At 43.6% G+C, this 24,796-nt stretch overlaps 1 protein-coding gene across 1 annotated transcript in view; it reads right to left on the bottom strand.

The window, feature by feature from the left end:
* The window catches only part of LOC117346285 (vomeronasal type-2 receptor 26-like), a 64,750-nt gene extending 44,121 nt beyond the window's left edge, over positions 1 to 20,629 (bottom strand). Inside the window, exons 1-3 of the mRNA XM_033915686.1 lie at positions 20,063 to 20,629; positions 7,798 to 7,814; positions 7,034 to 7,325 (exon numbers count right to left, since the gene is read on the bottom strand). Coding sequence (XP_033771577.1) covers positions 7,034 to 7,325; positions 7,798 to 7,814; positions 20,063 to 20,629 — 876 coding nt within the window. The remainder of the gene's footprint in view (positions 1 to 7,033; positions 7,326 to 7,797; positions 7,815 to 20,062) is intronic.
* Between the last annotated feature and the right edge of the window lie 4,167 nt (positions 20,630 to 24,796).

Raw genomic sequence — 24,796 nt, 5'->3', positions numbered from 1 at the left:
TTAGTGAAGCTAACTGCAGAGTTACATCTCTACCTTCAAAAACACATATGATCTGCTCTGGTTTTAGTAATATGCTTTCATTTTCAATCAACATTAGTAGGGTGGAACTTATTTGTGAAGTTTGTAAAGATGACCTTTTTACCCCATAATTTTCATTCCATATATGAAAAACATTTCAGGTAAACATCAGTTAAATTGGTGAATATCTACCAGCAGCTCAACAACACTAAAGTCCTGAAAGCATCAAAAAAATCGCAAATGACAGCGATTTCCATTGTAGGTCCATCTTTATAGAACGCATTGCCAGAGGTTTTGAGATTGCGCTGAGAGAAAATGTCATTTATAAAACAGTTGAAGACTCATTTGCTCATTAAAGCTTTTTATTAGTTTTGAAGAAGAATGTAATTTTATAGTTTGTATTGTGCAAACTTTTTATTAGCATTATGCAAGCTTTCATTGTATGTGTTTCAGATTTTGAACAAGATAGGATGCGGTGTAGTCTTATAACATGTCTGAATATGTTTTGACTGTGTTCGTTTTCATTGTAAGGAAAAAAGTAGGAGAAAATGATTAAACCATAAAAAAATGAAAGCATACAGAAATAAATATTATTTTTGGTTTTAATGTAAGTTTTGTTTAATTTTGAATTTTTGATAAATACAATTTTATTTTATGGTTTATTATTGTTTTAATATTTTGAATTACAAGTGTAAGGGAGAACCAAAATTAGTTGGTGCTTAGGTCATCTAAGGGTCTTAATCCGGCCATGTGCATGGCCTTGCATTTCTTAGAATTAAATTTTAGCTACCAAATTCTTCAAGCTTCGCCAGGTCTTTCTTCTTGTTATTCACACCATCCGGCGTGTCTACTCTATTGCAGATTTTAGTTTCATCCATAAAGATGCAAATCTTACCCGATAGTCATTCAACAATATCATTTATCATTAATGAGACTCTTGTAATAAAGTAAACCAAATAAACTGGAAACTTATAAATAACGCAAGGCTTAAAATATAGAAATTATAAAAGATTTATTATTTATATGGCATTTCTCATTGTTGGATCTTAATCTGCTTTAAATGTCGATGCATAATACTATACCATTACTCCTTTCTTAAAATAAAATTCATCTAACATAGGATATTACCTTCCATGGGAAAAATTCTAAAAATCTCTCACTTTCTCCACCCCACTTGGTGTTATCTGATGTAGAAGTGACCATGTTGTGCAGTGCGTGTGCCAGGGCATACACAGCATTGTATACATTATAACTGTCCCCAGAGTTTATGATATCACAATGTATGAGGTAGAAAGATGTTTCATTATTACTGCAGGTTCTTTGGATGCTCTCGGGGCACCGGTCATTACACAGGTCCTTCCACCACATCTCAAAGAATGAATCATTTGGAAACACAACAGGATTCACTTCACGGACAAATTTGTGAAAGCTTGGAATATTCTTTTTTGCCACAGAGAAAGCAAAGGCATTTCTCCTATCATTATGGTATGAGGGAATGTAAAACATTGGTTCAGCTGCAAAGATCCAGATCTTTCCAGATACATCCCAAATAATTGTATGTTTTAGAAAATCTGTGTAATGTCTATTACAATACAAAATAATCACTTTAGTTGAAGATGTATGGATAGTATGGTAAATTTCACTCATATTTTGATGCACAATAGAATGTTTGAATGTTTGTATGAATTCAATACAACCTCCATTCTTCTCAATCCCTTCTCTCAGAATCTGCACAGCACTCAGACTGTTTTCATCAATGCATGCAAGGATACCGACCCAGGTCCAGCCAAAATGCTTCAATAATTTGATTATCACAGCACAGAGATGCAGCTCACTGGGGACAGTACGGTAGAAATAAGGAAATTTAACTCTGTCACTCATGACAAGATTTCCTGAGGTGTAACTGATCTGCTGAAAATAACAGGTTGAATTCATCACCACCTTAGTTAGTAAAGGATCACATTTCTTTCGCAAATCAAATATTAAGGGGTCATAATAAAAAAAAGTCTAAAAAGTGGCCTAAATGGGTACTTGGACGATCAAAAAGCCAGATCGTCCAAGTACCCATAATCAAAGCTGGTATATAAAACCAGCTTAGGCCTTTCTCCTTCCTCTAGATGCATAGACAAAGAAAAACTGTGGATACAGATGTTCTGGAGATAATTTACTAAACACTGATATATAAAACCATGAAAATTCAATTAAAAAAGTACAATGCTAACAAATATTTTGATAAAAATCCAACCAGACCCTACATAATCGGTGTTTCGGCGAACACGCCTTCTTCAGGGGTCCAATGGTTTGCAAACTCACATATAAAGAATTGGAGGGAACACAGTCTATTGTCTTTAAACATGAGAACAAAGAACACAGCAGACAAGCTTAATTAGTAAAAAAATGCTAAGGGTTGGGCCCATGTGCTTAAGGCCCTGCCCACAGGAGGGGCCTAAGCCTACTGGGCCTATTCCAGTTGGCTCAGGTGTCTCAGGCCCCACCTGTGGGTGGGATTTGAGCCACCTGGGCCAATCAGGCCCTAGGGCCAGCCATTCAACGATGCAAGCAGTGTCTCACTTCCGGTTCACCACACAATTGTTTCCCACGTACACACCTTTATAGGACCCCCAGGGACCCCTGAAGAAGACTTTTTGTCGAAACGCGGACCGTGTTGGGTCCTGTATCCCTAGCGGACTAGGTCCTTTAAGGCTCTTATGTGGATGATTTACTTTTATGTGGATGAAATTATTTTATGTGGATGATTTTAGTGTACCTTTGAAACTTTGATACTTTCAAATAAAGTCCATTTAGGAACATCGTCACTCCACAGAGTTTTTTTTGCTATTCTCCTTCTCAGCCAACAAACACAAGAGAAGCTCCCACTCGCACTTCGTTTCTCCCCCGGTTAGAGGATGCAAACTAAAAAAACACCATGAGCATCTTCTCTCACATCAGGCTGCTCTATGGGGTAAAAACCTAGAACAACTCCTATTGCCCACCACTTATAAGGTATTCAGGAAACGCCTCAAAACTCACCTATTCCTGAAATACCTAGACAGCTGACCCACTTCCCTCCTTCCCCTCTCTTGCCCTTTCTCCCCATTGTTCCCACATCCCTTAAGTTAACTCAACTTGTACGTCAACTCAACTTGTACTCCACTAATCTTCTGTAAACCACATAGAACTTAACGGTATTGCGGTATATAAACTGTTATTATTATTATTATTACTCCTGAGCCTATCACCTCTTAACTTCATCTTATGCCCTCTCATTCCAGAGCTTCCTTTCAAATGAAAAAGACTTGATTCATACACATTTATATCATATAGGTGTTTAAATGTCTCAATCATATCTCCCCTCTCCCACCTTTCCTCCAAAGTATAGAGATTGAGATCTTTAATTATGTCCACATACACCTTATGACAAAGACCACATACCATTTTAGTAGCCTTCCTCTGGACTGACTCCATCTTTTTTATATATTTTTGAAGGTGCAGCCTCCAGAATTGTCTCACCAGAGTCTTAAAAAGGGATATCAATACCTCCTTTTTCCTACTGGACATACTTCTCCCTATACACCCTATCATCCTTCTAGCTTTCATATCACATTTTCAACCTGTTTGGTCACTTTGAGATCATCACACAATCACACCCAAGTCCTGCTCTTCTGTCATGCACATAAGTCCTTCACCTCCTAAACTGTACCATTAAATGTACCATTTTGCAGCCCAAATGCATGACCTTGCATTTCTTAGCATTACATTTTAGCTGCACAATTTCAACCCATTTTTCAAGCTTTGCCAGGTCTTTCATCATGTTATTCACACCATCCTGGGTGTCTACTGTATTGCAGATTTTGGTATCATCCCCAAATCTTACCCTACAGCCCTTCAGCAATATCATTCATAAAATGTTAAAAAGAACAGAACCTTGAGGCACACCATTGGAAACATCCCTTTCCTGAGAGTGATCTCCATGATCAATATCCTCTGTCACCTTTCACTCAACCAGCTTTTCTGGAGGACTCCTAAATTATAATTTCTTCACATGCAACATTGCTACTAAGCTTCCTTTCTGATCTGTATAAATAGAAGCTCCTGAAATTACATATGTTAAGGCTAAGCAGGAGCTGTTTTTAGGGCATATAATATAAATTTTTTCAGGCAATGTATTTGTTACTCAGCAAAGGAGAAACATATTTCTTACTTTGAAACCCAAAGTTTTAGCCTTGGAACAACTTTCTTTTTCTTTGTTTTCTCTGTAGATGTGTTTTGCAACATCAGAAGAAAATATTTTATTTTTTTAATCTTTCTCATTTACAGTGTAATGTGGAAAGACATTTTCGATATGACATCTAAATCTGAATTTAGATATTTTATGGAACATACACAAAAATCCAGAAGTGAACATGACCATTTTCAAAACAACAAAGCATCCATCTTTTTGTTTCAACAATGGCCATTTCTCAGATGTCCTTGTCCTCAGTGCATCTCTATAGTTTACTGCACTACCTGCCAGGATACTCCAGGAACTTTTAGGAGAGGTAGGGATCAATGACCACTAGGGGAAAAAAATGGAGTCATGCCTTCATCCCTTCAGTGGTCATCTGGTGAGTGTGAGCACCTTTTTGGAACTTTTTTGTTAGGAAAACAAGTCAAGCCTCAAATATCCAAATTGTGCCTAGACTTACTCTATAATGTTCAATTATTGCAGAAATACATTCAACTCATAGTCTGTCTAATCCCACCAAGACATACTTCTAACACACCCCCTTGAGATTTAGATGCATTGCAGACTAACAGCAATTTGGAAGGTTTGGGGAGAACATAAGAACACAAGAATAGCCTTACTGGGTCAGACCAATGGTCCAGTAGACCATGCTCATGGTGGCCAATCCAGGTCACTAGTACCTGGCCAAAACTCAAGGTGTAGCAATATTCCATGCTACCAATATAGGGCAAGCAGTGGCTTCCCCATGTCTTTCTCTATAACAATCTATGGACTTTTCCTCCAGGAACTTGTTAAACCTTTCTTAAAATCAGCTACGCTATCCACTTATACCACATCCTCTGGCAATGCGTTCTAGAGCTTAACTATTCTATAAGTGAAAAATAATTTCCTCCTATTGGTTTTAAGAGTATTTCCCTGTAACTTCATCGAGTGTCCCCTAGTCTTTGTAATTTTTGAAAAATCGATCCACTTGTACCAGTTCTACTACACTCAGGATTTTGTAGACTTTAATCTTATCTCCCCTCAGCCATCTCTTTTCCAAGATGAAAAGCCCTAACCATTTTTAGTCTTTTCTCATACGAGAGGAGTTAAATATCCTTTACCATCTTGGTCGTTCTTCTTTGAACCTTTTCTAGCACCACTATATCTTTCATGAGATAAGGAGACCAGAAGTGAACACAATATTCCAAATGAGGTTGCACCATGGAGTGATATAGGGGCATTATGACATTCTTAGTCTTGTTAACCATCCCTTTTGTAATAATTCCTAGCATCCTGTTTGTTTTTTGGCTGCCGCGGCACATTACGCAGAAGGTTTCATCGTATTGTCTACAATGATATCCAGAACCTTTTCTTGGGTTTTAACCCCCAAATTGGACCCAAGCATCTGGTAACTATGATTCAGGTTATTCTTCCCAATCTGCATTTGTCCACATTAAATTTCATCTGCCACTTGGACACCCGGTCTTCCAATTTCCCAAGGTCCGCATGCAATTTTTCACAATTGTATGCGTTTTAATAACTTTGAACAGTTTAGCGTCATCTGCAAATTTAATCACCTCACTCGTCGTTCCAATTTCCCAATAATTTATAAATAAGTTAAATAGCACCGGTCCTGGTACAGACCCCTGTGGCACTCCACTGTTTACTCTCCTCCATTGAGAAAAATTTCCATTTAAACCTACCCTCTGTTTTCTATCCGATAACCAATTCCTAATCCACAACTGACTCTAATTTTCTCAGGAGCACTTATGAGGAACTTTATCAAAAGCTTTCTAAAAATCTAGATACACTATATCAACCGGCTCACTTTTATCAACATGTTTATTCACACCTTCAAAGAAGTCAAGCAAATTTGTTAGGCAAGATCTCCCTCGGCTGAACCCATGCTGTCTCCGTCTCATTAAATCATGTTTGTCTATGCGTCCCACAATTTTATTTCTCATAGTCATTTCTAACATTTTACCTGGCACCAAAGTGAGGCTTACCAGTCTGTATTTTCACGGATATCCCCTGGAGCCCTTTTTAAAAATTGGCGTAACAGTATCCACCCTACAATCTTTAGGTACAACAGACAATTTTAGCAGCAGGCCAGCAATTTCATGTTTGAGTCCTTTTAGTACCCTGGGATGTAAACTATCAGGTCCTGGCGATTTATCACTTTTTAACTTGTCAATTTGGCTTAGTACAACTTCCAGATTCAACGAGATTTCTTTCAGTTTCTCCACATCATCAACCTTAAAAACCATTTCCGGTTCAGGTAGATCTCTTACAACTTCTTCCGTAAAGACAGAAGCAAATAATTCATTCAGTCTTTCCACTATGGCCTTATTCTCCCTGAGCACCCCTTTTACTCCTTGGTCATCCATCTGCAACTTTTTGGATTTTTTCTTTTTTGAAAATGAGCTCCTTAATGGAATGAGATCAAGGCTCAGATGATAAGGCTCAGAAGTTAAAGGGTAGGTTTACCTCTTAAAATTTAATGTATATTTTTTCTTAAATTGATGACTTTTCACGTCTCTCTATACTTGGACTTGAGACTTTATTTTGGGAATCATTTTATCTCTACTTGTTCTGAGTTAGATTACCTTTTGGAATAGTCTTTTCTGTGCTGCATTATTTCATGTAGTCTATTTTACAACTTTTGTTTCAAAATCAGAATTTCAATTTTGCAGTTTCTCATTATTAAGTGTGAGTAGTTAATAATTTGGTCTTGTGTTGCTGAACACTAGTTTCTCTGAGAAGGGGATGTAGAAGAGGATATGAAGTAAAATTAAGATCTTCCCTGACCTGTGGGTACTGGTATATCCTGGAATGTCTTGAAAACTCACTCGAATGCTCAGCTGGAAGACCTTCAATGACAGCAGCCAATGGGCCAGATGTTTTGCAGCTGTAATTTGGGATCCCGCTTTCCATTCCTGAAAATATATTTACAGCAGCTCTATACATTAATAATAAATTGTTGTAAGGTTCATAAATGTGGAATCCCAGTGTGAGGTTGGGTAAGAGCTCTGAGATTTCGTTAATCTCTTCCACTGCAGACACAAAAGCCAGGAAGTTGTAATAGTTCAAGGATACAGGACTGAAAGGACAATGAATGACAGATAATATGAAATTAGAATCAATGAATAAGATAGAGAAAAGTGAAATAGGATTAGGATTAGGATAAAGGTTAGAAATAGTACTAGTCACAAGTTTTATATTTGTTTGATAATATGAAAGAAAAGTTTGTGTCAGATATCTTTAACCTCCTATTCCACCATGGGGGTTTTTGGGTTTTTTCAAAATCTTCAGCTCATACCTGCCATGTTGTCAGGCCTTAGCAGTAAAAGCATATCCTACCCATATGGATTTAGCCTTGCTCACTGGACTCTAGCACCTCTGTTTTCTACCCATCTATATGCATCTAACCCAACACAGAAACTAACTGCTGAACACTAGGCAGTAGTCAGTAAAGTCTGAAAGTGCTGGTGGAGGTTTCTCACTATTAGTAATAAAATGAGACCAGAACCAAGGTGGAAACACTAGAAACGCTAGAGGAAGTTGATAGTCACCATAGATGAAGATGCATCTGAGACAATAAGAAGACAGAAAAGGCAAAAAAAGAGCAGAAAGAGGAGGAGAAGAAAGCAGAGAAGAGAAAAAAGAAGGTGTAAAAAAGAGAAGTGAGAACAAAGGAATCAATGATGGGGTGTGGTATGAGATAAAAGGGAAATTAAAGAGTAGAAGAAGGGAGAAAGTAAAGAGGAAAAGTTAGAAGATGAGGTTGGAGAAAAGAGGGGAGGAAGTATCAGAACTGGGAGAAAGGAGACGGGAATAAAAGAGCAAGGAAGCAGAAAGGGATTAACTGGCAGCCATAAACTCATTTGCAGTAGTCCCCCTAAATATCACTCCTTCCTCTACTCACATCACTCCATATTCAGTTTTCTCACAGAAGGATTAGCATCCAAAAATTTACAACTACAGAACCATCTGCATTTTTGAGCTTTGTAAATCTATATATATAAAATCGGAGGTATGTATGTGTGTATGTATGTGTGTGTGTATGTACCGCGATCACGCAAAAACGGCTTGACCGATTTGAACGAAACTTGGTATGCAGATCCCTCACTACCTGGGGTGATATGTTCTGGGGGTCTCGCGGCCCACCTGCACACGTGGGCGGAGCTACAAACAGAAAATCAGATTTCACCCATTCATGTCAATGGAAAAAATGTAACAAGCTGCCATTCTCACAGTAATTCCAACTACAAAACACTTTCTATGACACTATAACCACTAGGGACATCATTTCTATTCTACCACGGACACCATACATATAGAGTTTGTATGTTCTAACTGTGTTTGTAACTGTTTCCTTCATGCACCCCAGTTCATAATGTTATTACATTACATGAGTACTCACATATGCTGAACTAGGAACACAGGTTCCATTCTGAACCGGGAAAAAACTGCATGGAGTTTCTTTTCAACCTGAGTTTCCACATATTGAGTTGTTTAAATCAATACTGAAACTTTTGGATGCCACTTATTCCAACAGATCTTCCTTTTCAGTTTAAGAGATTGCAAATTCCAGTGAGACTTGCATTCTCTATCACAATCAACAAATCACAGGGACTGACTATTACATACTGTGGAGTGGATTTAAGATCCCCCTGTTTTTCCCATGGACAACTCTATGTTGCTTGCTCAAGGGTGGGTTCACCCAAGAATTTATATGTTCTTGCTCCTGGAGGTGAAACTAAAAATGTTGTTTATAATCAAGTTTTGTGTTTGTTGTATTGAATTCATTTTGTCAAATATTTCACATTATAATTTGAATATTGTACTTTTTATAAAGCTGTAAAAAAATAATTTCATTCACCACTATAAAGTATCTTTATTTGATTCCATTTACAGTGTTATTGCTATAATTAAATACCCGTGCAACGCCGGGGCATCAGCTAGTACATTTATAAAAGTTAGCCAGCCTCTGCAGAAAGCTTTGCATTCTCTACCTCCACTGAAAGGTGATTTAAATTCAGAATTAATTATGTGATGAAGAAAGTTAGAAAATGGAATTTTCTTTGTCTGTCCCATCTAGAAAAATAACAACTGAGAGAAAGGGAGACATACACTCCTGATGATACAATCGGTAGTGTACACTGTTTTTCTTTCATTTCACACTTTTAATACAATTGTAGTTTTCATACCATTAATTTATGGCATGGGAAGTTCTTTTCTATTCATGCATTAGAATGATGTAAGCTGGAGCTCAGAGCGTCACTGTAACACATTTTAGTACATCTGCAACTTAGCGGTGAAGGGTATGCATGGATAGCCAGTGAAATCTACAATCACAAAATTCCCCTAGTCCTATAACTTTAACAGCTAAATGTAAGCACTTCACTCAGAGTGATTTAAATGGACTCAAGAAGCTCATGCCCACTTAGGCCTCCTTTTATTAAACTGCGTTAGCAGTTTTTAGCACGGGCTGCTGAGCTGAATGTCTCGCACTGCTCACGACATTCATAGGAACTCTATGAGTATCAGGAGCAGCGCAGATTCAGCGCTGCTTTCTGTGCTAAAAACTTCCATCGCAGTTTAATAAAAGGGGATACTAACTTGTTTAGGGCCACTCATCCACCGATATTCTTCAGCACTTATCTGGGCAATGCCACTAAATATCAGCATTTACCAGCCATCACAAAAGTGGGCAGGTCAGGGGAAGTACAAGGAGTGTCAACAACCTATTCTATGTCATTACATGTAACTATCAAATGAAAGTCAGCAGAACCCAAACACACACACACACATGCACACGCGCACACGCACACACACACACACAAGCACACGCACACACGCACACGCACACACACACACACACACACGCACACGCACACATATATATATATATATATATATATATATATTATCATTCACTGAGAAAGATATGATTGAAGTCTACAAAATCCTGAGTGGAGTAGAAAGGGTACAAGTGGATCGATTTTCCACTCCATCAAAAATGACAAAGACTAGGACACTCGATGAAGTCACAGAGAAATACTTTTAAAACCAAAAGGAGAAACTTTTTTTTTCACTCAGAGAATAGTTAAGCTCTGGAATGCATTGCCAGAGATTGTGGTAAGAGCGGATAGCATAGCTGCTTTTAAGAAAAGTTTGGACAAGTTCCTGGAAGAAAAGTCCATAGCCTGTTATTGAGAAAGACATGGGATAAGCCACTGCTTGATCTGGATTGGTAGCATGGAATGTTGCTACTCCTTGAGTTTTGGCCAGGTACTAGTGACCTGGATTGGCCACCGTGAGAACAAGCTACTGGGCATGATGGACCTTTGGTCTGACCCAGTAAGGCTATTTTTATATTCTAATTGTGCACACTGTCGAATGATGTGTATGATATCCTTATAGTGGAACCACCATGTATGTATAAACCAATCTAAATATATGCAAACTAGTATACATTTGTAAACTTAGAAAAAGAGTTTGCCCTCTTTATGTAATAATGAGCCATTTTTCCACATATTCCAGAGTTCACTCTGTTATCAGAAACTGACAACATAACCAGAAAAATAAAACAGTATAATACTTAATTCCACAGCCAGTGCCTCCAGCAGCACTCTTCATTTCATCGGAGGAGGCAGCCCCCGCAGCAGACCTGGCGTCCAGCGCTACGAGATGGGTCCTTGGTGGCTCTTTAAAAATCAAGGGAAGCCACGGTAAGCAGCCTGCAGTCATATGTCCAAGGGGTCTGGCCAAAGGGGCAGGACACGCCCCTTTTGAGCCCCTTCAGAGCCCGTGAGGAGCCAGGAACGGATTATTATCAATTCCTTTCACCATGGGCAAAAGAAAGGCGAAAATCTATCTATTAGCCTCAGGTTTGGGCCCAAAGGATCGGCACCTTATAACATAGTAACATAGTAGATGACGGCAGATAAAGACCCAAATGGTCTATCCAGTCTACCCAACCTGATTCAATTTAGATTTTTTAAATTTTTTCTTCTTAGCTATTTCTGGGCAAGAATCCAAAGCTTTACCCGGTACTGTGCTTGGATTCCAACTGCCGAAATCTCTGTTAAGACTTACTCCAGCCCATCTACACCCTTCCAGCTATTGAAACCCTCCCCAGCCCATCCTCCACCAAATGGCCATATACAGACACAGACCGTGCAAGTCTGCCCAGTACTGGCCTTAGTTCAATATTTAATATTATTTTCTGATTCTAAATTCTCTGTGTTCATCCCATGCTTCTTTGAACTCAGTCACAGTTTTACTCTCCACCACCTCTCTTGGGAGCGCATTCCAGGCATCCACTACCCTCTCCGTAATGTAGAATTTCCTAACATTGCTCTTGAATCTACCACCCCTCAACCTCAAATTATGTCCTCTGGTTTTACCATTTTCCTTTCTCTGGAAAAGATTTTGTTCTACATTAAAACCCATTCAAGTATTTGAACGTCTGAATCATAATTCCCCTGTCTCTCCTTTCCTCTAAGGTATACATATTCAGGGTTTCCAGTCTCTCCTCATATGTCTTCTGGCGCAAGCCTGCTATCATTTTCGTCGCCTTCCTCTGGACCGCCTCAAGTCTTCTTATGTCCTTCGCCAGATACGCTCTCCAAAACTGAACACAACACTCTAAGTGGAGCCTTACCAATGATCTGTACAGGGTGTGACAGGGAAGCCCCTGACCCAGCCAAAAGAACCACGAACCCTAGCATGCATCCTGCCCTGTTCCAGGAAAAGCCGGCATGGAGCCGGGACAGCCGGCACAGCCCGGAAGGGTAGAGCAAAGACAGGTGATAGCTCAGCCTAAGAGTCAGAGGGGGAGGGCACTAGAACCTAATCATTCCCCCTATTACTCCTTTCCTCCCTCTCTGAAACCCAAAACCAATCCAGGAGAGGGTGGAGTTAAGCCCCTGGGTGTGCCTGTGAAAAAACCTCAAATACAAACTAGAGAGAAGCAGCAAGGAGGCTCAGCTGTGGCAAAACCCAATCAACCTTCAACCAGGAAGGATTGCAGCTACTACGGCGTGCCTGAGCCCCAGCCTAGAACCTTGTCCCAGAGGCAGCCCAGCAGGAGGGAGATTGGAAACCCTGGGAGGTATCTTGCCTGGCCGGACAAACCCTGGGAGGGTGATCCAAGAGAGGTGCAAGGCAGAGGTCAGGTTAACAAGGAGCCAACTCACAGGCAAGGAGGGAGCTGGGAGGAACAGCCTGAGGTTACCGGGTGGAGAGACAGCCGGTGCTACGGGGTTAATGACTGAGAAATGAACAGTCTTACTGGAGAGAGTGAACCTGGGGAAGATATGGATGTAGGAGAGAGTGGGATATAGTAGGGCCTGCTAACTCTCCCAGAAATCCAGTCCAGGTTAATTAAAACCCTGAAGACAAGCAGGCCTGGAAGCAGGGCAGAGATAGTCCTGTCCAATTCTGGAAAGTCACTATAAGAAACTTTAAGTAGCCTTAAAGTCACTATAAAAAACTTTAAGTGGCCTCACCTCCAGAGAACTTATAAAAGGAAAGTAATTGATTTTGTTTTTCTCTGGGGACGACTTCCAGTGACTGAAGCATATGACGGGGCACTTGGAATCCCAAACCTTTTTGTTTTTCTCTTTTTGGTTTTGTGTGAGCTTGCTCTGATTATTGAACCTGGAAGCTCCAGGCAGGACACAAGGACTTGCGCATATACTTGGCTCTGGAGAGTGTGCAAAAGTAACTACCTGTTCTCAGTTGTTTTTTTTTTTGTCTTTGAAAACTTTAATAAAGTTGAATCCAGTTCCTAGACAATCCGACTTCCAGGTTTGTCATTTATCCAGCCACATAAAAGGCGCTACAATAAATCTGCCTGTGGTCAGAGCCTGGCCTTCCACCTACTCAGGGACGGTCCCGGCCACAAGGGGTATCAACACCTTCTTCCTTCTACTGACTATGCCTCTCTTTATACAGCCCAGCATCCTTCTGGCAGCAGCCACTGCCTTGTCACACTGTTTTTTAGCTTTTAGATCTTCGGATACTATCACCCCAAAGTCCCTCTCCCCATCCGTGCATATCAGCTTCTCTCCTCCCAGCATATACGGTTCCTTCCTATTATTAATCCCCAAATGCATTACTCTGCATTTCTTTGCATTGAATTTTAGTTGCCAGGCATTAGACCATTCCTCTAACTTTTGCAGATCCTTTTTCATATTTTCCACTCCCTCTTCGGTGTCTACTCTGTTACAAATCTTGGTATCATCTGCAAAAGGCACACTTTTCCTTTTAACCCTACAGCAATGTCACTCACAAACATATTGAACAGGATTGGCCCCAGCACCAAACCCTGATGGATTCCACTACTCACCTTTCCTTCCTCCGAGCGACTTCCATTAACCACCACCCTCTGGCGTCTGTTTGACAGCCAGTTTCTGACCCAGTTTACCACTTTGGGTCCTAACTTCAGCCCTTCAAGTTTGTTCAACAGCCTCCTATGAGGAACCATATCAAAGGCTTTGCTGAAATCCAAGTAAATTACATCTAGCATATGTCCTCGATCCAGCTCTCTGGTCACCCAATCAAAAAATTCAATCAGGTTCGTTTGGCCATGTTGCCTAGGATCCTATAACCCATTAGATTCAAGGAAGTACACTATCCTTTCTTTCAGCAACACTTCCATTATTTTTCCAACAACTGAAGTGAGGCTCACCGGCCTGTAGTTTCCTGCTTCATCCCTGTGACAATTTTATGAATAGGGACCACATCCGCTCTCCTCCAATCCCCAGGAATCACTCCCGTCTCCAGAGATTTATTGAACAAGTCTTTAATAGGACTCGCCAGAACCTCTCTGAGCTCCCTTAGTATCCTGGGATGGATCCCGTCTGGTCCCATCGCTTTGTCCATCTTCAGTTTTTCAAGTTGCTCATAAACACCCTCCTCCGTGAACGACACAGAATCTACTCCATTTTCTTTTGTAACTTTGCCAGACAATCTTGATCCTTCTCCAGGATTTTCTTCTGTGAACACAGAACAGAAATATTTGTTTAACGCATTTGTTTTCTCCTCATCACTCTCCACATATTGGTTCCCAGTATCTTTTAGCCTAGCAATTCCATTTTTCATCTTCCTCTTTTCACTAATATATTTGAAAAATTTTTGTCTCCCTTTTTTACATTTTTAGCCATTTGTTCTTCAGCCTGTGCTTTCGCCAGATGTATTTCTCTCTTGACTTCTTTCAGTTTCACACTGTAGTCCTTTTTGCTCTCCTCTTCTTGGGTTTTTTTATATTTCACGAACGCCAACTCTTTCGCCTTTATTTTCTCAGCCACTAGGTTGGAGAACCATATCGGCTTCCTTTTTCTCTTGTTTTTATTGATTTTCTTCACATAAAGGTCCGTAGCCATTTTTATCGCTCCTTTCAGCTTAGACCATTGTCTTTCCACTTCTCTTATATCCTCCCATCCTCTTTCTTCAGGTACTCTCCCTTTGCATTAAAGTCCATACGTTTGAAATCTAGGACTTTAAGTATCATGGGGCCGCTCTCCACTTTAGCCGTTATATTAAACCAAACCATTTGATGATCGCTACTTCCCAGGTGAGCACCCACTCGAACATTAGAGATACTCTCTCCATTTGTGAGGACCAGATCCAATATCGCTTTTTCCCTTGTGGGTTCCATCACCATTTGTCTGAGCAGAGCCTCTTGAAAGGCATCCACAATCTCCCTACTTTTTTCTGATTCCACAGATGGAACATTCCAGTCCGCATCCAGCAGGTTGAAATCTCCCAATAGCAGAGTCTCCTCTTTCCTTCCAAACTTTTGGATATCCACAATCAGATCATTATCAATTTGCTGCGATTAAGTCGGAGGTCTGTAGACTACACCCATGTAGATAGAAGTTCCATCTTCTCTTTTCAGAGCGATCCATATCGCTTCTTCCTCTCCCCAGGTCCCTTGCATTTCAGTCACTTTGATATTGATCTTTACATAGAGAGCTACTCCTCCACCTTTTTGACCATCTGTCCTTCCTAAAAAGATTATATCCTGATATGTTTGCATCCCACCCATGTGATTCACTGAACCATGTCTCTGTGATAGCAACAATATCTAGATCTGCCTCTAATATCAGGGCTTGCAGATCATGAACTTTGTTGTTTGACTGCGAGCATTTGTGGTCATCGCTTTCCAGCTATTTTTCAGCGATAATCTCCTTTTTTTGTATGGGTTTTTGTTTCGTTTCACTTTCCGTTGCAATACTAAGAAATGAGTTGCTGATATTGCTTATTTTTAGTCTTTACTACTTTCTTTTCTTTTGCCGGAAGTTGTCTCTATAATTGTCCTTCATACATACACCACCCCCACCTTCTAGTTTAAATGCCTAGAAAAATATTGTCTAAATTTATCTGCAAGGTTTCTTTTTCCTGCTGTAGTAATATGTAGCCCATCAGTGCAATATAGCTTCTTGTCCTTCCATGTATTTCCCCATCCTCCTATGTACCTGAAGCCTTCTTGATGACACTAGGCTTTGAGCCATCTATTAAAGTCCTCTGTGTTTTTCACTCTTTGCTCTCCCTTTCCATATGCAGGCAGTATTTCATAAAAAGCTAAAGTCTTTACAAAAGGTTTCACGCCCTCACCAAGCTCCCGGAAAGCTTTCGGTGCTGCAAGTATGGAGTTGTTGGCCAGGTCATTTGTTCCCAGATGGATAACAACATCAGTGTTAAAATCCTTAGTTTCTTCCTTAATTATAGTCTGTATTTGCCTGGAACTCCTTGTAGCTGAGGATCCTGGAAGACATGTCACTATTTTGGTCTCCTCGCCTTGTGTTCCAAGGTTAATGCCTCTGATGATGAAATCCCCCAACAGTAATAGTTTTCTGTTTTTGGCTTTTTTATTTGTGCTTAGGGTGCGCTTGTTCTCTTGAGTTACCTTCATTGGTTCCAGTCCCACCTCCCTTCTGTTTTCTTGAGTATCGCAGTGTACTAGTGGAGCGAAGGAATTCTGTAGAGGTAATATTTGTGAAGGTGGATGTTTCTGTGTTACATGTCGCAGTCTTCCTGAGCTTACTGTGACCCATTTATTCCTGGGCTGTTTTATTCTTTGAGGTAGAGGTGGTAAGTTGGTATGATTTTGTGGAGTGATGGAAGCTGCTTTAATTGTATTCAATTCCTGTTTAAGTTTGCAGAGCTCCTCCTTAATACTAGCAAGTTGAAGACAGATGGGGTAAGCCTTAAGCCTCCAAATACTGTGTCTTGGAATTAAAGCACCACAGTGATTCATAGAATAAAGGTCATCTTGATTGGTTGTGAAGTGACTTGATTTGAGTAGTCCTGATTATTTGGGTCTCTATATCTGAAAAGTGGTCCCTGGGGTTGGTGGGACTATAAGTCTTACCCTTATTCCTATGAAGGGAAAGGGAAAGAGGAAAAGAAAAGGGTTTATTTTTTTTGTGTTTTTTTTATTTTTTTAAGTAAGAAACAGGGAGGAGAAGAGAAATTAAGCAGATTTAATGCTGAAAAACAGTGAAAAGAGCAGAATATGAAATGCTGAGTAACTTAGCTTTTAGAATAAATAGCCCGAGAGCTTGTCTCGACGGGCGGCTCTAACGCGGAGCTGGAAGGCCCGCGGGGCCGCCTGTCGGGAAAACAAGGGGGAGGAGGGTTAAGTATAGGGCAAAAGAGGAGATAGGGAGGAGGTCATTTCCGATGGGGGGTTTCCTCCGATAGGTCGGGTCGCAGCTGCAGGGCAGGGCGGGTAGGCTATAAATAAAAGGGCTCTCGGAGGACCCTAACGGTTTCCGGTCCTCCGAGGCAAATTTGGCGTCGGCTGGTTTGTGGGAGCTTGCGCCCTGCCACGTGTTCGGTGGTTTCGTCTCCTGGCGGTCCCTGCTTCCCTAGCGTGTCGGCAGCGGGGAGTTATGACGCGTGCACCCTGTAACCCCACTGATGCGGCTGAGCTGTCTCTCCTGGCCGGTGATTCCTTGGATGAGGCTGATCTGGAGCCGGTGAGTGCTGCTGCAGGGGGGGGGTAGATCGTTGCCTCCTCGGCACTCGCGTTCAGCCGCCCAAACTGCTATAGCGCTGGAGGTTGTGGGGGAGATGCCAGCGGTGCATGATGGTGTGGGGTCGACCCGCAGGAGCCGGAGCAGGCAGTCGGTAGTCCGTGGGAGGGATCATGGCGTGTCCTGGCCTGGAAATGGGTCAGTGGAGACTTCAGGGGGGCTCATAGTGGGACAGATGGGCCGTTGACTGCTGGGGTCCTTTCAGCGGCTGGTGTGCCTGTGGCTGCACTGGATGATAAGCAGGCTAGTGCTGGGTTGGAGTCTGGCTGGCGGGGAGGGGCGGCTACTCCCTCAGTGGAGTGTGGTGCAGATGGGGGGGGTCGTTGGAGATTTCTGTCCAGCCCTCGACATCTGGGATAGGTCGCGGGTCGCCAGCGGGCCCTCCTGGCTGGTGGTCTCCTTGGATGTTGGGGCCTTGGGGGCCTCCTTGGGGATCTGGCCCCTGGGCTGTACTTGGGGCTAGGGCGCAGCGGTTGTGGGTGGACCTCGGGGGATTGACGGGGTAGGGGACCAGCGGGTGGGGGCTTGGGCACCTGGGCTAACTTACCCTCATGCTGTGCAGGTTGCTGGCCCCTGTCTGGATTTTTTCCCCCAGGATATCACCGCTGGACGTGAGCGCAGTGCCGGGCCATCTGCTGTGGAAGGATCGTGCGGAGGACGGGTTGAAGCCCAGCGGATTGGCATCAAGGAGCCGGTGCAAACGGCTCGCGGGAGTCCGGCTATGGTGGTTGCTGCGGAGGGTGCCACTCCTGGTACTGAAGATGCTGGACGCAGGACGAAAGCAACCGGACCACAGGTAACTTGGCCTAATGGCTGGGACTGGTGGTAAGGGTAGAAAGGGAAAGGGGAGGTGGAAGGGGAAGGGGAAGGGTAAGAAAGGCCATCGGAGTAGGGCTTCTTCTTCGTCCTCTTTGTCTTCTTTAACCTCTTCTTCCTCTTCGACATCGTCTTCCACGTCTGGGTCACCTCGGCGGGGGGCAGGTGAGAGGACGGTGCAGGAGGGCGATGGTCGGGGGGCTCCTGCCCTTGTGGCGCTGTTGGAGTTGTGGGAAAAGGTTCCGTTGTTGCTTCGCCACAAGATTAAGAAGTGTGCATGTATTGACGTTTTTCGGCTTCTGGAGGACCAGGTGCGTGGGCGTAAAAAGAAAAGCAAGAAGGAGGGGGGGAAGTCGAAAGTGGGGTTGGTGTCCCGCAATGTCTTGAACTGGATGCGCGTGTTTTTGAGGTTGGCCAGTGTCTGGGGTCGGGAGCGTCCCAAGGACTACGGTCTTTTGCTGTCTTATGCGGACTCCATCCTGGATGCGTATCAGCGGTTCGGTGGGTGGGCGTGGGTGGGCGTGGCTCAACTATGATGAAGCGTTCCACGACAAAATGGAGGAGAACGGGCATATGTCCTGGGGTACGCAAGACATCAATCTGTGGTTGACCCATATGGCGAAACCTGGGGGGTCCGGTATGGGTGCTTCGGGTAAGTCGGGGTTTCCGGTCCCAGGGGGGTGCGTTCCTTTCGACCCTCGGGAGGCCTGGGTGCCAGGGGGGCCCAGGTCTCTGCTGGTTGTTTAATAAATCTTTCTGTTCCTTTCCCGACTGTCGGTTCCGTCACGCCTGCTCCTTGTGTAGTCAAGGGCACTCAGTGCTCAAGTGCCCCAAGAAGGGAGCTGGGGTGCCTCCCGCCCCAGCCAAGTGAGGTGGAGATTCAGCGGTTGCCCAGTCCGGTCCGGGTGGGTGCCATGCAGCCTTGGTTGGACCAATATAGGGATACGCGGGCGGCTGCGGTTCTGGATAGGGGATTTAACGAGGGTTTTGTGATTCCATGTTTGCTGCCTCAGACTAATGTGCAGGCTTCTAATGCTTCTTATGTATCCCAGCTGCGAAAGGAAGTGAGGTGGAAGTTGCGTGAGGAGCTCGACAGGGGGCGGGTTGCGGGTCCCTTTCGGGAGCGTCCGTTCCCGGTGATGGTGTTGTCTCCTTTGGCGATTATTCCTAAGAAGGAGCCTGGTAAATATCCTTTAATCCATAATTTGTCTAGGCCCGTGGGGCGCTCCGTGAACGATGGCATTCCTCATGATCTCTGTTCTGTTCGCTATGCTTCCTTTGATAGTGCCTTGCGCCTGGTGCGCATTGCGGGCGTTGGGGCCTTGTTGGCCAAAGTGGACATCAAGTCGGCCTTTCGGTTGTTGCCGGTCCATCCTTCCTCGTATCCGTTGCTTGGATTTTGGTTTGAGGGGGCAATTTATTTTGATAGATGCCTGCCGATGGGTTGTTCGGTCTCCTGCGCGTTTTTTGAATTATTCAGTTCATTTCTCCATTGGGTTACTGTTCGACGCGCAAGGAGGGAGTTGGTAGTTCACTATCTCGATGATTTTCTTTTCGTAGGGGGGCGGGTTCTGGTGATTATAGCCTGTTGAAGTCTACGTTCGAAAGCATGGCGGCGGAATTTGGGGTGTCGTTATCAGCTGATAAATCTGAGGGGCCTACTTCTTGTCTCACCTTCTTGGGTATTGAGATCGACTCGGTCGCTATGGTGACTCGGCTCCCACAAGGTAAAGTGCGTCAGTTGTTGTCCTTGATCTCGTTGGTTCGGGGTACCCGGAAACCTACTCTGCGGGTTGTTCAGTCTTTGTTAGGGTCCCTTAACTTTGCTTGGCGGGTACTGCCTATGGAATGTGCTTTTTCCCGTCATCTGGCGGTGGCGACGTCGGGCGTTCATGATCGCCATCACTTTGTCCGGATTAGGGCTGGGATTCGGGCGGATTTGCAGATGTGGTCGCTGTTCTTATCTCACTTTAATGGGTTGCTCCCGATCCAGCATCCTGATGTCTCTAGTTTGGATCTGGATCTGCAATCGGATGCTGCTGGTGGTGTGGGCTTCGGCCTTTATTGTCAAGGGGACTGGTGCGCTGCTGAGTGGCCGGAGAATTGGCGGCGGGTCCCTGGGGTTCAGAACAGGCTTGCTGATGCTCTTTCTCGTTCTCAATTCTTGCAGTTTCGGGAGCTGGCGCCAGCGAAGATGGATGGGTCGCCGATGCCAGAGCATTTGTGGAGCCTGGTGGTGAGCGGATCTGGTGCTTGTTACAGCGGTCTGTAGCTCCCTCCACTTGGACTCGGTACAATCGGGGTTTCTCGACCATGTGCGACTTTCTGCGTACGCGGGGATGGGTCCCCGGACCAGTATCGGAGGTCTTGTTGGCTGACTTCTTGGCCGGTTCTCAGCTTGTGGGCTGTTCCCGTAGCGTGGCGGCGGGCCACTTGGCGGGCTTTGCTTTCTTTTGTAGGGCCTTCGGTTGGTCTTGCCCGGCGTCGGGATTTTTGCAACGCAGGATGTTGGCAGCCTGGGGCCGGGTAGCTCCATGGCTGCCCGATTCCCGGCTGCCTGTCACACATGCCTTGTTGTCCCGTCTCATCGGGGTGTTGCCGGTAGTGGCGAGTTGAGACTTTGAAGCCTGTCTGTTCCGAGCGGCCTTTTCCTTGGCCTTCTTCGGGGCTTTGCGGGTGGGCGAGTTGCTTGTGCACCCGTCCGACGTCCAGGGTCTTCGGGGTCTCCTGTGTAGCCAGGTTCATGTGGAGCAGGGTTTGGTGCATTTATTCATCGCCCGATCTAAGTTGGAACAGCTGAGCAGGGGGTGCACATTGGTTTTGCACCAAGTGGCGGGCTATGCTTCATACCCCGTCCACTCCCTGGCTGCCTATATGGCGGTTCGTCCTAGTTCTGACATTGCGTTGTTGCTACACGCAGATGGTGTTCAGCTCACCCGTTATCAGTTTTTTACGGTCTTGCGGCGGGCCCTGAGTTGGTGCGGCGAGGTGTCAGTGTGCTTTGGCACGCACTCCTTCCGCATAGGGGCTGCTACTAGTGCCTTTGAGGCTGGGGTGCCTGCTGCGGCTATTCAACGGCTGGGCCGCTGGTCGTCCAGGGCCTATCGTGGTTACATTCGTCCGTCGGGTTCTGGACAGGACGGTTCTCGGTCTGGTGGGCTGGGTTACAGAGGGTGCCTTTCAGCTGGTAGGGGTTGGGTGGTGTATGTGGGAGGGTGCATTGGGGGTGACTGCGCTGCTTCACTGCATGGCTTTCTTTTAGTAACCTCTTGGTTTCGGGGACGTTGGCGTGACTGCTGGGTTTTGCCTTACAGATGCTGTACAGCGTGTCCTGTCGGTTTGGATCATTGGACACTCCTTCGTCCATTGGGCTGGGGAGCGTGCAGTTGTCCGACCGTGTGGTCAGCACTTGGGCCTTCGTCATCGCAGAGTCTACATCTCTTGGTGGGGTCAGCGGGGCATGCGTTGGCATCAGCTGCTGCCTCTTCTGGATGATCTTCGGTGTCACGCCCGGTGCCAGATCTTTTGCTTCTTCATCTCGGGGGCAACGATGTCGATTCGCTTAGCGGCAAATGTTTAATTGATACAGTCATTAGTGATCTCGGGGTGGTTCAGGGTTGGTTTCCTGGTGCCCGACTTGTTTGATTTGACATTATACCGCGCCCGAAGCGGCTGGTGTCTCGCAGTTGGGCCAGAGGGCTCATTAAGGTAAATCGTCAGGTAGGCCGGTGGGTAGAAGTGTGGGATGGAATTCAGATTAGGCATGCCTGGGTTGACGTTTCTTGTTCTGGGTTGTTTTCCCGGGATCGGATGCACCTTTCGGACATTGGGTGGGATCTCTTCCTCAATGATTTTGCTTCTTGTTGCGAGCGTGTGTTGGATCCTTAGCCGCAGCTCTGTTCATTGGGGAGCCTGTAACGAGTTACAGGCCTGTGGCGGTATCCCGAGCTACTGGCGGTTGGGCTCATCATGGGATGAGCGGTGGGCTGGCTGGGAGCCGTGCCTGGTGGGTCGGACGACCCTGGACAATGGTGCATGTGGGGACATGCCACCCCTCGGACCCTTGCTTAGACGGCAGGATCGGGGGCCATTTACATCTAAGCCGGTAGCTCGGGATCAGGGTCACAATGGTGATACCATTGTGCTGGTTTAATTGGATAAGCAGTTATTAATGCTGTTTGTATATGTTATTTATAATATGTTAAAAGTTATTTAAATATGCGGCCATTTTTTTTCTACACCGGTTTATGTGTCTTCTTGGGGTTGTACAGGGATAAGAAAGATAGGTATAAAAGTAAGTTTAGAAAAAGCGGGCCGCTCCAGGTTCCGCTGTTATTTCACAGGGCAGCCTTGTTCATAGCACTGTCCCAAAGATAATGCAGTTAACCTTAGAAGTAAATCAGATCCCCTCCCTTCTCCACCTAATCAGCAGACACAATGGCTAAAAACTAGTAAGTCAGATATGCAGGCTCTGTACCACCCTAAAACACAGTATTTTAAACAAAAATGCAGGCTCTATAACAAATCAGTGGCTACCCTAAAACACAGGATTTATAACAGGATTTTCCCTACTTTAGTCAACCTGTGCCACAAGCACCAGGATTTAATTAGATTTAATAAAGTCTTACCCTTATTCCTATGAAGAGGAAGAGGAAATAAGATTTTACAGAGGGATGAGAAGGGTTTTTTGTGTGCTTTTTTGGGTTTTTTTAAAGTAAGAAACAGGGAGTAGAAGAGAAATTAAGCAGACATAATGCTGAAAAACAGTGAAAAGAGCAGAATATGAAATGCTGAGTAACTTAGCTTTTACAAGTTCACAGGGCAGCCTTGTTCACAGCACTGTCCCAAAGATATGGTTTCTTCATTGCCACAGTTGGAAGAGCAGGTAATTTTAGGTATACAGTCTGCTTCCCTCTGCTCTGGGGAGCTATCAGCACCTCCCCTCCATTAAGCTTTGTAGGAAGAGTAGAGACACCCTCCAAGGTTGAGGATGTAACCTCCTTCTTACAACTGTCTGACAATTTAGTATGGTGGGAAAAAAAGGTTTGACTCCTGTACTAATGGTTGTGGAATCAAGCCTGAATGTTCTCCCTAAAGATAAAGTAGTCACTGTTAATAGAATTGAGTCTTCATTGCAAAATACAGTTTTGAAATGGTGCCAGTTCTCCTCTGATATAGCAGTTAAAATAAATGACCATGAAACTCGAATAACAGAGCTAGGAAATAAATTAGATAAATTGGATAAATCAGTGAATAATTTACAGAGTACTGCCTCTGCTAACATTAAAGATAATATAACGGTTCATGCCAAGATGGAAAAAATGGAGAATTATATGAGAGCTAAAAATCTTTGTTTTTTAAACTTTCCCATCACTCATTACCTATCTCCATTGGAGCTATTACGAATGTATATGAGGGAGATTTTGCAGTACTCTAACGTGGATAAGGTTGAGCCTGATAACCTCTTTTACATTCCGAGGGCTTCTAGGGAGGTGGTAGATCAGGAGGAAATAGATAAATTAGTATCACCAGACAGTTGGGATCCGTCGAAACCTTCAAGATAATGAAGGGAATAGACTTAATAGATAAAGACAGGTTGTTCACCCTCTCCAAGGTAGGAAGAACGAGAGGGCACTCTAAAGTTAAAAGGGGATAGATTCTGTACAAACATAAGGAAGTTCTTTTTCACCCAGAGAGTGGTAGAAAGCTAGAACGTTCTTCCGGAGGCTGTCATAGGGGAAAACACCATCCAGGGATTCAAGACAAAGTTAGACAAGTTTCTGTGGAACTAGAACGTACGCAGGTAGGGCTGGTCATGGTTAGGGCGTTGGTCTTTGACCTGGGGGCCACCGCGGGAGCGGACTGCTGGGCACGATAGACCACTGGTCTGACCCAACAGCGGCAGTTCTTATGTTCTTATGTCTCATTTTCTTGAGTCCTCTAAGGACACAATTACAAAACATGCTACACTCATGGTAACTTTCAAAACAGAACTAGAGAAACAGGTTATTTTGAAGTTGTACTTTACTAAGAAACAAGCTCTGTATTGTGGCCAACAAGTGTAAATATTTCCTGATGTTTCTAAGCAGACTCAGATAAAGAGGAAGCAGTTTCTATTGCTTAGGCCTAAGGCCTTAGCAGGGGGCACGACTTTCTTCTTAAAATCCCCATATAAATGCCTTATTTCATTTGCAAGTGACAAATATGTGTTTCTGGAACCAGTCCAGTTAGAAGATTTTCTTAGACATAAACGTTTCCAGATAGTTTCTTAAATTATTATTTGTTTGCTGGAGAGTGTAATTGATGATTTAAAGAATGTGCCACATCCCTTAGCCTGCCAAGATGTTAAACTTTTTTACTCTATAGACATAGGTCCCTATGTTAACCTCGTTTTGGTGATAACACTTAAAACACTGGTTATAAGGTCTGAGCACTTCACATTTAATTTAAATTTATTTATTATTTAGCACTTTTGTATAAGAGCTGTGATTAATGAAAGTATTATAAACTTTTTTACTCTACATTTTTCTTTTACTCTCGGCCATTGATCATTGATAAACTATTGCCTTTGACTTTATTTGATGAGCATTTATATGCTATGTGTGAACTGGATATACCTGTGTTTTTGTTATGTAAATGTAACAAATAAATCAATAAATTTTAAAAAACTTTAAATTTCACCAAACGACACAGTAAACAACAC

Source organism: Geotrypetes seraphini, chromosome 12 (genome assembly GCF_902459505.1).
Source record: "Geotrypetes seraphini chromosome 12, aGeoSer1.1, whole genome shotgun sequence".
In the NCBI taxonomy this organism is placed as follows: Eukaryota; Metazoa; Chordata; class Amphibia; order Gymnophiona; family Dermophiidae; genus Geotrypetes; species Geotrypetes seraphini.
This window is presented reverse-complemented; position numbering and strand designations above follow the sequence as displayed.